We start from the raw sequence: 13,960 nt of genomic DNA on the forward strand, positions 1-13,960 counted from the left end.
ATGAAAGTCCTCAGTGGTTGATACCTTTTAATGGCTAACTGAAAAGAAGGTAACAAATTGCAAGCTTTCGAGACTACTCAGGTCTCTGTCAGGCATAGACCAATACAAAATCTGAAGAATCACATTTATACACAACATGGCACAGAAATAATGTAATAGATAAGACAAGTGACGTGAAGAAGAACTATCATTATGGGAGAGGAATCAACAGTTATGTCCATAAATATTGGAACAGTTCATAGAAACTGTTCATATCACTGAAACCTGGCTCACCCTCTGACTGAGCCTCTCCAGCTGCGCTTTCCTATGGCGGATTCCACCTCTCTCACACCTCTCGGCTCCAGCAACAAACGTGGTGTAGGGGTTGGCTTGCTCCTGTCCGACACCTGCTCCTTTACTCCAATCCCGCTACCACCCTCCGCTACTCTTCCCTCGTTTGAGGTGCACTCCATCCGCATCTATTCCCCCTCCAACCTCCAGCTGGCTCTCATCTACTGCACCTCAGAACTAGCCATATCCAGCTTTCTCAACCACTTCACCACCTGGCTACATCATTTCCTCTCCATCCCCACTATCATCATGGGTGATTTCAATATCCCCATTGACACTTTCACCTCAGCTGCCTTTAAACTTTTATCCCTCACTGCCTTCTTTGGCCTCACTCAATGGTCCTCTGAGGCCACTCACAAAGATGGCCACACGCTGGACCTCATCTTCACCCGCCTCTGCACAAATCTCAATAACACACCCCTCCCCCTGTCTGACCACAACCTACTGACATTATCTTCCCTCTCGTCTCCTATTGTGCAACCCTCCCTGCACAAACTCACTCACCCTTGTAGAAATCTCAAACACCTCAACTTACAATCACTCGGAGTCCCTTCTCCCTCTTAGGCTGGGTTCCCATTGCGTTATGGGACCGCGTTTAACGGACAGCGTTGCACGGCGAAATTAACGCCGTTCAATGCGTCCGTTAACGCGCCCATTGAAGGCAATGGGAACGCGCTTCACTAGCGCGTGCCATGTTCGGCACGCGCTAGCGACGCGCCGGTGATTCCTGGCGCGCCGCGGACGCTGCTTGCAGCGTCCGAGGCGCGCCCGCGGTCCGTTCCCCGCTCTTGCAGATCGGGGATCTGCGAGAGCGAGGACGTTACCGTGACCCCGACCGCAGCCCCATAGAAAACATTGCGTTAGCGCTAGCGCTAAACGGATTGCACTAACGCAATGTGACCCTAGCCTTACAGACATAAATTCCTTCCATGACTCAGATGCTGCTGCCACTTTTTATAACACCACCATAACAGCAACACTCGATTCAGCCGCCCCGCTCATGCATAACAAAACTCGTACACTCAACAGGCAGCCCTGGCTGACCAGCCTGACCAAAGAACTGAGACTGCTTCCAGGATTTCCTGAGCGGAGATGGAAGCGATCCAGCTCTGCCAACCACTTCACTGCATACAATCAGTCCCTCGCCAGCTTCAAATTCACGCTCACTGCCACAAAACAAACTTAGTTCTCATCCCTCATATCCTGTATCTATCATATCCTGTCTCACAACCCTAAACAGCTTTTCAACACTTTCAATTCTCTACTCCGACCCCCTCCCTCTCCTCTCATTTCTGCTGAAGACACTGCCTCTTTCTTTAAACAGAAGATCGATACGATCAGAGAAAGCTTTGGCCCACAGCGCCCAATGCCCCTCTCCTGCTCAACCCTGGCTCCTCCAAAACCAGCTTCTCCACCATGACATAAGATCAGCTCTCCACCCTCCTGTCAAGATCACACCTCACCACCTGCACGCTCGACCAGCTCCCATCCCACCTGATCCCTAACCTTCCCACGGTCTTCATCCCAACCCTAACACACCTCTTCAACCTCTCACTCACAACAGGTTTCTTCCCCTGATCCTTCAAGCATGCCAACATCACACCCATCCTCAAAAATCCCTCCCTCGACCCATCCTCTGTGTCTAGCTATCGCCTGATATCTTTTCTCCCTTATGCCTCCAAATTACTGGAGCAACACGTCCATCTTGAACTGTCCTCCTACCTTTCCTGCTGCTCCCTCTTTGATCGGTTACAGTCTGGCTTCCGAACCCATCACTCAACTGAAACTGCCCTAACTAAAGTCACCAACGACCTACTAACTGCTAGGAGCAAGCAACACTACTCTGTCTTCCTTCTCCTGGACCTGTCTTCTGCCTTCCACACTGTGGACCACTCCCTTCTGCTACAGATCCTCTCATCTCTTGGCATCACAGACTTGGCCCTATCCTGGATCTCATCATATCTGACAGACCGAACATTCAGTGTCTCCATCCCCCACACCACCTCCTCACTTCGCCCCTTGTCAGTCGGTGTTCCTCAAGGCTCTGTTCTAGGACCCCTACTCTTCTCCATCTACACCTTTCGCCTTGGACAGCTCATAGAATCCCACGGTATGCAGTACCATCTCTACGCCGACGACACACAGATCTACCTATCCGGACCTGACCTCACCTCCTTACTTACCAAAATCCCGCACTGTGTCTGCCAGTTCAGCCTTCCTTTCTGCTCACTTTCTAAAACTGAACATGGACAAAACAGAATTCATCATCTTTCCCCCATCTCACTCTACCCCTCCACCAAACCTATCCATTAATGTCAATGGCTGCTCACTTTCCCCAGTCCCACACACCTGATGCCTTGGGGTGATCCTCGACTCTGCCCTCTCTTTCAAGCCACATATCCAAGCCCTTGCCTCCTCCTGCAGTCTCAAACTCAAAAGTATTTCCCAGATCAGCGCATTCCTTGACCGCGACACCACAAAAACACTAGTGCATGCCCTAATCATCTCCCACCTTGATTACTGCAACCTCCTACTCTCTGGACTCCCCTCTAGCACCACTCCAATCCATCCTACACTCTGCTGCCCGACTAATCTACCTATCTCCCCGCTATTCCCCAGCCTCTCCCCTATACAAAGCCGTTCACTGGCTTCCTATCGCCCAGAGACACCAGTTCAAAACCCTCACAATGACATACAAAGCCATCCACAACCTATCTCCTCCATACATCTGTGACATGGTCTATGAGTACCTACCTACACGCAAACTCCGATCCGCTTAAGACCTCCTTCTCTACTCCCCTCATCTCTTCTTCCCACAACCGCATCCAACACTTCTCCCGTGCTTCCCCAATACTCTGGAACACTCTACCCCAACACATCAGACTCTCGCCTACCATAGAAACCTTCAAAAAGAACCTGAAGACTCACCTCTTCCGACAAGCCTACAGTGATTTTCAACCTACTGAACCGCCGCACAACCAAATCTACCCTCTCCTAGTGTTTCCTCACCTATCCTCTGCAGACTGAGCCCTCGCGGGCAGGGTCCTCCCTACTTATGTACCGGTGTGCCTTGTTTTTTGCTCATGTTATTAGTATTTGTCTATTTGCCCCGTATTCACATGTAAAGTGCCATGGAATAAATGGCGCTATAAAAATGTATAATAATAATAGATAAGGAATGTGAGTTTTATGGTCTTCTGATTAGGGTCTGGTTCTGTGTTGTGACGCCCTCAAGGTCTGAGGAGCAAATGCCTAAGGCTACTTTCACACTAGCATTTTCTGCAATCCGTCACAATGCGTCGTTTTGCAGAAAAAACGCATCCTGCAAAAGTGCTTGCAGGATGCGTTTTTTCCCCATAGACTTGTATTGACGACGCATTTGCGACGGATTGCCACACGTCGCATCCGTCGAGCGACGGATGCGTCGTGCTTTTGCGGACCGTCGGGAGCAAAAAACGCTACATGTAATGTTTTTTGCTCCTGACGGACCGCTTTTTCCAACCACGCATGCGCGGCCGGAACTCCGCCCCCACCTCCCCGCACCTTACAATGGGGCAGCGGATGCGCTGGAGAAATGCATCCGCTGCCTCCATTGTGCAGTACGTTAAACGCTAGCGTCGGAATCTCTCCCCGACGCATTGCGACGGGGAGATTCCGACGCTAGTGTGAAAGTAGCCTTAATTGATGTAAAAAGACAAATCCATGCAACACATTCATTCCTGGAGTATAAACTCATGACAACCTTTGACACTCACAAAAAGGAGAAGAGAAAAGCATATGCATCAAAGAAGGGATCACCAAATAGAGTACAATACAGAATTATTTTTATTGGAAAACAACCACATACAAATCAGTTAAAAACATTTAAAAGTCCCATCTTGGACAGCAATCAAAGAGTATGGATAATACAATAATGAGCATAATACTCAAAACCCTACATGCCACAATATTTCATGCATCAGGTACACTCAGTGTCTTATATAGTCCCTTAAAAGAGATAGTACATGATGATAAATGCCAGTGGCTATATAACCTAATACAAGTTATAAAATGTATGTATGCTGTTGTCAAGGTAAAAATATATGTCTTTATACACTTTTGTACTTTTATATATTCTTATGCTGTGAAACAATAAGTTTTTCCCTTCATACTTGCCAATGCAAATTTAACTGTATTTAAGATGGCTGCCAGTATTCACCTTTGCCCTACTTTTTGTTCTTGCCAAGAATCTACTTTCGTTTCTGAAGCTAAAGTATCGTTTCTGGAGAAATGGAAACTTAACAAGATGTAGACAAAGGAAGATTCATCAGATGATGTCAGAGCCAATCAGAAGGACTGAATACTAGATACATTGCTTAACCCCTGCCTATCTCCGCCCTCTGCACACCTTCCCCCAATAGGTCATATAATATTGTGTATCAGAAAATAAAGTTCAGTCGTTGCTGAGACGTTACTACACTTTGTAGACAAACGGGCAGGCACTGAGTTTGAACCAGATTTTGTCTGACTCATTCTTCAATTTGGTACCACTGCTCTTATCTTGATTTGGAATGACTGGTGGATGAAGGGTATTGTCGTGACGACCCCGACACTGTTATCACAGGAAAAGCAGGACGTCAAACAATACAGCAAATAGAAATAGATATTCAAAAGGAGTAAGCAAAATAACCTCAAAACCCATCAAACTAAATAGAGACACAGACAATTACCAAAAAGGGGCCATGGTACTGGTAGGTCAAGTATGACTTACCAGTACCATGGTCCCTTTGAGGTAATGCAAAAGTACTGCAAAGTGCGCAGGCGCCGGGAAAGAGAGGCCTAGCGCCTGCACACTGCTGTACTTTACTCTGCCCTCAACAGGGCAGATAAGTACGCCTGCGCAGGAGTGCGATGCCAGGGAGAGATGAAGCAACAGGAGGGCAGTATCGCAAGAAGATGAGGTGCCGGACCAGGACCTGGGACACCCATTGGACCGGACTGCTCACCCGGGTGAGTATAATAAAACTTATTTTTTTTCATCTTTCAGGTCAGACCGGGGCTTATCTACAGCATTATTGAATGCTGTAGATAAGCCCTGAAAGACAGTGGCCGTATCTTATATCGGCCAAAATAGCTGACAGGTTCCCTTTATCTATGAACTGTTCCAATATTTATGGACAACCGTCTATCACTCTCCCATAATGATAGTTCTGCTTCACGTCACTTGTCTTATCTATTGCACTATTTCTGTGCTATGTTGTGTATAAATATGTGATTCTTCAGATTTTGTATTAGTCTATGTATGATGGAGACCTGAGTAGCCTCGAAAGCTTGCAATTGTTACCATATTTTCTTTTAAGGTACCTTCACACTAAACGACGCTGCAGCGATCCAGACAACGATCCGGATCGCTGCAGCGTCGCTGTTTGGTCGCTGGAGAGCTGTCACACAGACAGCTCTCCAGCGACCAACGATGCCGGTAACCAGGGTAAACATCGGGTTACTAAGCACAGGGCCGCGCTTAGTAACCCGATGTTTACCCTGGTTACCATCCTAAAAGTAACAAACGCTTCATACTTACCTTCCGCTGTGTGTCCCCGGCGCTCTGCTTCTCTGTACTGGCTGTGAGCACAGCGGCCGGAAAGCAGAGCGGTGACGTCACCGCTCTGCTTTCCGGCCGCTGTGCTCACAGTGAGTGCAGGAAAGCACAGCGCCGGAGGACAGACAGCGGAACGCAAGTATGAAGCGTTTTTTTTTTTTTTTTACTTTTAGGATGGTAACCAGGGTAAACATCGGCTTACTAAGCGCGGCCCTGCGCTTAGTAACCCGATGTTTACCAAGGTTACCAGCGAAGACATCGCTGAATCGGTGTCACACACGCCGATTCAGCGATGTCAGCGGGAGAGCCAGCGACCAAATAAAGTTCTGGCCTTCTAGCCCCGACCAACGACATCACAGCAGGATTCTGATCGCTGCTGCGTGTCAAACTGAACGATATCGCTAGCGAGGACGCTGCAACGTCACGGATCGCTAGCGATATCGTTTAGTGTGAAGGTACCTTTAGCCATTAAAAGGTATCAACCACTGAGGACTGTCAATCCTATTTTTTTTATCTACTGGCTAACAGTACAAAGATAATTATCTTTCCTGTACACTTAAGGTACTGTCACACTAGACGATATCGCTAGCGATCCGTGACGTTGCAGCGTCCTCGCTAGCGATATCGTCCAGTGTGACAGGCAGCAGCGATCAGGCCCCTGCTGTGCTGTCGCTGGTCGGGGAAGAAAGTCCAGAACTTTATTTCGTCGCTGGACTCCCCGCAGACATCGCTGAATCGGTGTGTGTGACACCGATTCAGCGATGTCTTCACTGGTAACCAGGGTAAACATCGGGTAACTAAGCGCAGGGCCGCGCTTAGTAACCCGATGTTTACCCTGGTTACCATCGTAAAAAAACAAACAGTACATACTTACATTCAGCTGTCTGTCCCTTGCCGTCTGTTTGCTGCACTGACTGCTGGCCGCAAAGTGAAAGTGAAAGCACAGCACAGCGGTGAGTCACACAGCGGTGACTCACCGCTGTGGCTGTGCTCTGCTTTCACTTTGCGGCCAGCAGTCAGTGCAGCAAACAGACGGCAAGGGACAGACAGCTGAATGTAAGTATGTACTGTTTGTTTTTTACGATGGTAACCAGGGTAAACATCGGGTTACTAAGCGCGGCCCTGCGCTTAGTTACCCGATGTTTACCCTGGTTACCGGTGACCTCGGGATCGTTGGTCGCTGGAGAGCGGTCTGTGTGACAGCTCTCCAGCGACCAAACAGCGACGCTGCAGCGATCCGGATCGTTGTCGGTATCGCTGCAGCGTCGCTAAGTGTGACGGTACCTTTAAGGCAGGAACTCACCACAAGATAGGGAGTCTCCAAGGAGAATACTGAAAGGTGGCAAATATGGGAGCTTCAAAAAGGGACTAAAAAATGGATGGTAGCTGGCTGAGAAGAATAGTTCTATTGAGTGTATAGAGAAAAGGGGATGGAAGAGATACAGGATATTTGAAATGCCACAACTTAGCCCATTGCCCATTTACAAACAGCAACTTTTAAAATGGGCCAATCCGGGTCATCCTGGAAATATGAGCCAATGGTCAGAACTATAAAAAAAAATATAAAAAAAAAAGCTGGGTGGCGCAAAATAAGTTGTTCACTTGTGGGGGCTGCCTAGGAGGCTGAGGTGATCCACAATTCAGGTCTCCTTCTCTAAAGGAAACAGAAGATAACTGTAGACGGAAATGTTTAGGTATTTCTGTTATGTATCCTTTTTATTTTATAACTGTTTTGCATATGTGTGTCATTTTATATATCTTTTATTGTAAGCACTGTATTTTTTTATATTAAAGCTTAAAATCTGTAGTAAGTTTGATCCTTGTATGCTCTAAAGAATCCATAACCTTTCAGAGAACGTGTGACCTTTTGACTGTCTGATAGCAACATATTTTGGGGAGTCATCACCTCCTGTGTTTGATGAGTGATGGGAGCGTGTATTGTGTGTACTGACGGGGTATTAGTTTTACTCAATTTATAGCCAAAAACAGAGGTTGAGTGCTGGATTAAGTGAGAGATGAAGTAACCCTTGCAGGCACACCCCACATCCCGTGGTGAGAAGTCAAATTGTCCTCACGGTGTTTGTCGGTGCTCTTTTTTGCAAATTAATAGGCATCAACCTTTTTGAGCACTGAATAGCATTCTTAAAATCACATCTTATGTAAAGGTGAAAAGTTATGGCTGTTGATTAGTTATGTTCCATGGGACATTTAATGCTGCCATTTCACCCAAGCACAAAAATGGGAATCCAAACCTGCTGTCAATTATGCTTACAATAGCTACAGTGTTTTTCCTGAATTGCATTAGGACAAAATTAGGCTACAGCTCCTTATAACCTATGAACAGCTACATTGCGTTTTCACCATAAATATACTGCTCATTAAAACAAAATACATACCTGCCGTCAGCGGATGACTTGCCATGTTCTGCAGTGCAGTCATAATTTGCATCTTCACTACCAGTCGATGCACTATTTCGATTTTTTTTAGTCCCACTTCGAAAGAGCTCAACGGCAGCAATCAATTCTCGCTCGTCTACTCCAAACACATCTCTGTATAGACATTCATAGAGGACAGCTGCAAAAAAAAAAAAAAAAAAAAAAAACAACATCAGATACAAGACCTATCCAGTGTGCTAGTTTAAAACGCAATTATAAAAAGAGACTTACTTATACCCAAGTTCGTTAAGCTTCCTGCTAAGAGGAATTTATAGCAATTGCAATTTTTTTTAATTTTATACCTTTTTTTTTTTTTTTTTACTGTATTCTTATGTGGTGAACTGAAAATATTGTTGTTCTTCCTGATTTGAGTCATATTCTATCTAGGATATATTCAGTGGTAACAAGGACCCTTACTACCTATTGAGCCAATTTCGTTTATCACATACTTTACCTGGACAGAAGCATTGTGAAATCTCGCTTAAGAATTAAATTCAAGTTTTACATTCAGAGCACACCACCTAAATACCATAATAATGGAGGAGGCAAACAAAAGAAAAAGCCCACACAAATAATTTAACAATCTCCAATTATAATAATTATTATTCACATACCTTGACAGATAGCAGCCGTTGTCTGGAAAGTTTTAGTAAATACAGAATCATAATGCCCATTAGTGGAACAACACAACATTATCTGCAAAGTAACCACCAAGAAGAACAAAAAGTTTAGTTACATCTAGCCTCTAATTTTTCGGTGTACATAGACCTTTCTGCATATTGACAGTCTATGATAATAGCATTATCCATGTCACCTCACTAAACGTGAAGGGCAGGGTGCATGAAGGGTTATTTACCGCACATCATATATGTACGGAGAGGGGATAGATCAGCCACAGGAACTTTGCGTGTGCCATACGCAAAGGGGGTCAGTTATTACATACAAACGCCAGAATCACAGCCAAGGACAATGCAATCTATTTGACTCATTACATGCAGTCATGCAAGGCTATGTCCACACTGTGTTGATATCGGCACAGGTCAGTGGCTTTGTCAGGGTTTCAGAATAAGGCCCTCAAAACGGATTCCGGTGGAATTACAGATGGGTCATTGACTTCAGTGAGACAAACGGAGTCACTTTTTGCCCTGTTTGGCATCCGTCTCAGCCTTCTTGAGGAGGGCTACTAAAAGCTCATCCCACAGAAAGAAAAGGTTTGTTCTAAAGTCCCAAAATAAGTTCTCAAGGGGTTAATGCAGATCACATTAGATTTAAAAAAAAAAAAAAAAAAAACACATTTACCTTTCCATCACAGTTAACATCAGTTGCGTATGTGGGTGGTTTCCCAGGACTTTTGTAAAGGATGAAGTTTTGGCTGAAAATGGGGAATAAGAACATTTACTTTCAGACATGTTGAAATAAGGTTCTCAGTTAGAGCCAAGATGGACATATTTTTATGTTTTATTGGGTGAAACCTGTTTGGGGCTTTAGCTTTCTGGTAGTTGCTTGGATACGCACAGAGTTTCAATGTTAAAACAAAACCAAGTTTATAGCCCTTCGTAAACTTTACAACTCCAAAAGGAAAGCAGTCTTTTTCCAGTAGAAACTAACAACAAATATTCCTTTGTTTAACGCAATACAACAAAGTATATGTGGCAGTTTTACCAAATTTGATATTACAGGCAGTAGCAGCTAAAGTAGTTATAAATGCTTTCACCAATAGACACCTCTGTTCAGCTCCAACATGACTCACCTTCCGAGTTGCCTACACTGCCTTTCATTCAGCTTGTAAGGACTGGAGTATCTGAACGACCTTGCCCACCTATACTCTTCTGGCTGATCCTAAATCCCGGACCCAAAATCCACTTAAACTGCTCAGTAACCCACTGTTTAAAGTTGAGCAAAAATGTTCAGAATTGGTTGACGAATCTGAATTTGCCATATTGGTACCATATTCGTGCCAAATTTATGTTCGACTCTGAACATATTTGGTTATTTCTACTCCTATTTACCGTACTTCAATGACGTTCGACTGTGTTCAGCGAGTGTTGCAAATATATAATATTTGCCGCCGATCGAAATTGGAACAGTTTTGAACTAGTGTTTCTGGTACCAACATTCTGATGTTTAGATCACAGAGGCCAGCCACCTCAGTGACACAAACACACCGACAAACACTTTTCCTGATGCCCTCTTACACGTGTCAACTGGTAGCCGGAGTGAGGACTCCTTACTGCAGAGCTGGCCCCAGGTTGCAAAGCTTTCCTGCATGCACACAGTGAATATCTGCCGAGTAACAGTAGCAAATATGCATATCTTACATTTGGATTTTGTTCTGGATTTGCTGAAGATTTCACAAATATTTTATTTGTGCAAAAGATGATAAAGACAACTGATGAATTGCTTGATAGCCAGTCACTTGATTTTGCAGGGAGATCAGCTATTAAACCCACAAAATGGCACAGCCATTTCAGTGGGCAACATAGCTGTCTAAGTAAAAAGACTTTACTTTGCCAAGGTACAATTACTGCTGTGATTTTCAGCTGCACCCTTGGCGCGTTATTTGACTTTAACTATAGAAATCAATAATATTTAAAGCAAACTTTTCATATCAACATGTTAATTTTAGCTATTGCTGAGCAACCAGAATACAGATTTTACCCAATGCTTAGAGCTGAATTTGATAAGCATTTTTGATCCTTTTCCCATTTGTTACGTGTAATATTATTTGGCTTTGATAAGCTAGAAATGTTCTGCAAGAAAAAAAAAAAAAAACAGTTCTAGCAGGTGAATTCCTAAAGGCTGGCATTTCCTACACCAGTCTTGATCAAAAGAAAACTGAAGTAAGATGTGCCAAGAGCATAGTACATTAAGAGGTGCATAATTTTTCAGGCTGCCCACTAGAATCGAAGTTTACTGCTTGAAATCACGGACATGTGAACAGCTACTTAATATGTGTACGGTTTGTGAAAAAGTGATACCTGAATGAGGCTTGACTTAGATTTGGGAAGGTACAGATAACACCCCTTAGGGTATGGGCATACTGTTTTTCAGGTTGGTAAATCCGCTGACTTTCAGACAGACGCTTCAGAAAACGCCAGGTTTTTTAAAGGTCTTGAAGAATCTATTTTAGAATGGTTTTTGTCATTTCCAGAGCACTTTCCCTGCTTGTTTTCTACTGTAGTTTTCTGAATTTTTTTCAATTCCATTTAACAATGAAGAAACTGATATCAATTTTTCAAACAAATACAGTGACAAAATGATAAAATTAAAAAATACACCTGGAAGTCTTTTGAAGATTCCTATTGACTTGTATTGTGACATATAGAGTTTATTCAGAGTTGAAACCACCTGCAGAAATATCAGCTCACTTAACTGTTTGGCGTCTTTGTAAACCTGAAGCGGTTAAAAGATGCTCAAAAGCGGGAACATCAACAATGAACAGCAAGTAGTTTTTACATAGAAATGAATAAGTTTATTCATTTGAGCACTTGATTAGAACTTTTTCAGGCAGGTATCGGAGCGTATCTGCCTGGGGAAAAAAAAACAGGATTTTTGGTTGCTTACCGTAAAATCTGTTTCTCGGAGCCTTCATTGGGGGACACAGGAAACCATGGGGTGTATGCTGCTGCCACTAGGAGGCTGACACTATGCAAATAAAAAAGTTAGCTCCTCCTCTGCAGTGTACACCCCACCGACGGGAAGTAGGATATTCAATTAGTGTGAAAGCAGTAGGAGAAGTAACGTAAAGGAGAAAAACTCAAACGTTAACAGTATAACACAATAAACAGAGCTGTTCAACTTGGGAGGGTGCTGTGTCCCCCAATGAAGGCTCCGAGAAACAGATTTTACGGTAAGCAACCAAAAATCCAAAATCCTGTTTTCTCTATCACTTCATTGGGGGACACAGAAAACCCCAGTCCCTGGGGCGGGAACAGCAGTCATCTCCAATCTAGGTCGGAGGAACTCACCACCGTTGCCTGCAAGGTCTTCCTACCTAAGCCGGCATACGCCGAAGCTAGGCATGGAAGTTTCGCGAACATGTGGAGGACCGATCATCGGTCCGTAAAAGTGCAAGGCAGAGTCCCTATATGTGAACCGCCGGGAGGCGCCCACTGCCCGGGTAGAGTGCGCCTTAAACCTGGAAGGAGGAGCTCTACTCTGACCTGATAAATCTAAACATTGCTGACAGGATTTTGCGGGCATACGTTGATTTGGAGGCCGGAGGGCCTCTCTACGTATACTGAAAAGGGGGAGGGGAGGCCTTAGCTGGATAGAAGCACCTCGCCCTGACCTGGTAGCGTGATGAGCGAACACTACGAAGGATGAGTCCGAGCAGGACGAAAGGAAGGGAATCAAGAATGATGGACAGAGCCATGGAGAACCTCGGCAAGGTAAGGGCAGAGCACAACCTGTGATCCACAGAATGTACAAAACTGCTGCCACAGACTCTGGAAGTGGTTGAGCCTGAAAAGGTATAAAAGAAAAATGGATCTGCCCCTCGCAAAAATGCAGGAATGTCCGATGTCTTGAAGAAAAGGAGGACTTGGATAAAGGCTTTCATAAAATAAAGGAAAGCACACGCGGTCCCAGAAGAACAACGAGGTTTAGTCTGAGGAAGAAGAGAACTCGTCCCTCCGATGACCTCCTTAATAATTGGTTCAAGTTGGAGCCAAACTGACGGAAAACCTCAGAAGGCAAGCTGGTGAGGGACTTCCTAGAGGATAAGTCCTGCCACACCTTAAGCAAAATGGTCCTTCGGATGGCGTGCATATTGCTGGATGTCCAAGCAGCACCTGCAGCGGCATCCGCGGGGGCGGATACCATGTACTTCCTTGCAAGAGTAAATTAGTCTGCAAGGACAGCGATTTCCTGCGATCGGACTCCATGAAGTGTGCCCTGATGGAGCAGCTTAGCCCATGTGTCTATGAACTGGATCTCAACCCAGCAATGTAGGCCCTGCTACATCAACAAAACGGCTCAGACAGGGAGAATCGTTTAAAGAGACAACCTGTTGCCCATCTAAGTAGATAGAATGGAGACTACCAGACGACTCAGATCCATAAGGAAGCTAAACTTAAGCGTACAGGGTTGAACATGGTTAACAGGCACTATGGAAAATGTTGACAAGATGGGCATTGATAGGCACTATCAGATATGAGCAGTCAAAGGGGGAGAGTCCATGGAAAACCTCGAGTATGTCAAATCCATGGGAAGTTGGCCCTAGGAAGGAGTACATAGGCCCCAGAAAAAAAAACTTGACTGCCAAAGGGAAGATCCTTACCTATGAAGACATGAGTGACCCTATCAGTCCCGGACCCTCTGGAATGGGGAGAGGATCGTAGTGTGTCGTTCTACTTACCTAAGTATAAGACACCACCACACAAACGAGGATAACAGTGAAAAGGATACGAATCCTGCTGAAGGAAGGAACTTATTATCACCAAAACCCCATCATTGGGTCCAGGCGTGGAGCAGCCATCTACATTGGACGATGCTTGCACACACCCAATTCCTATCCGAGGTGGAAGAACCTGTTCCTGCCATGGTCAGAAATAAAATCCCGGAGCTGCTCGAGGTTTAATCCAGTGTCTGTAAGAAAGAAGAGGTAAGCACTGGC

The 13,960-nt window shown here is 45.0% G+C and overlaps 1 protein-coding gene across 1 annotated transcript in view; it reads right to left on the reverse strand.

The window, feature by feature from the left end:
• The window catches only part of ALG13 (ALG13 UDP-N-acetylglucosaminyltransferase subunit), a 229,198-nt gene that overhangs the window by 75,651 nt on the left and 139,587 nt on the right, over window positions 1-13,960 (reverse strand). Inside the window, exons 11-13 of the mRNA XM_069754494.1 lie at window positions 9,643-9,715; window positions 8,958-9,039; window positions 8,305-8,482 (exon numbers count right to left, since the gene is read on the reverse strand). Coding sequence (XP_069610595.1) covers window positions 8,305-8,482; window positions 8,958-9,039; window positions 9,643-9,715 — 333 coding nt within the window. The remainder of the gene's footprint in view (window positions 1-8,304; window positions 8,483-8,957; window positions 9,040-9,642; window positions 9,716-13,960) is intronic.

The sequence above is a fragment of the Ranitomeya imitator genome, chromosome 2, assembly GCF_032444005.1.
Source record: "Ranitomeya imitator isolate aRanImi1 chromosome 2, aRanImi1.pri, whole genome shotgun sequence".
In the NCBI taxonomy this organism is placed as follows: domain Eukaryota; kingdom Metazoa; phylum Chordata; class Amphibia; order Anura; family Dendrobatidae; genus Ranitomeya; species Ranitomeya imitator.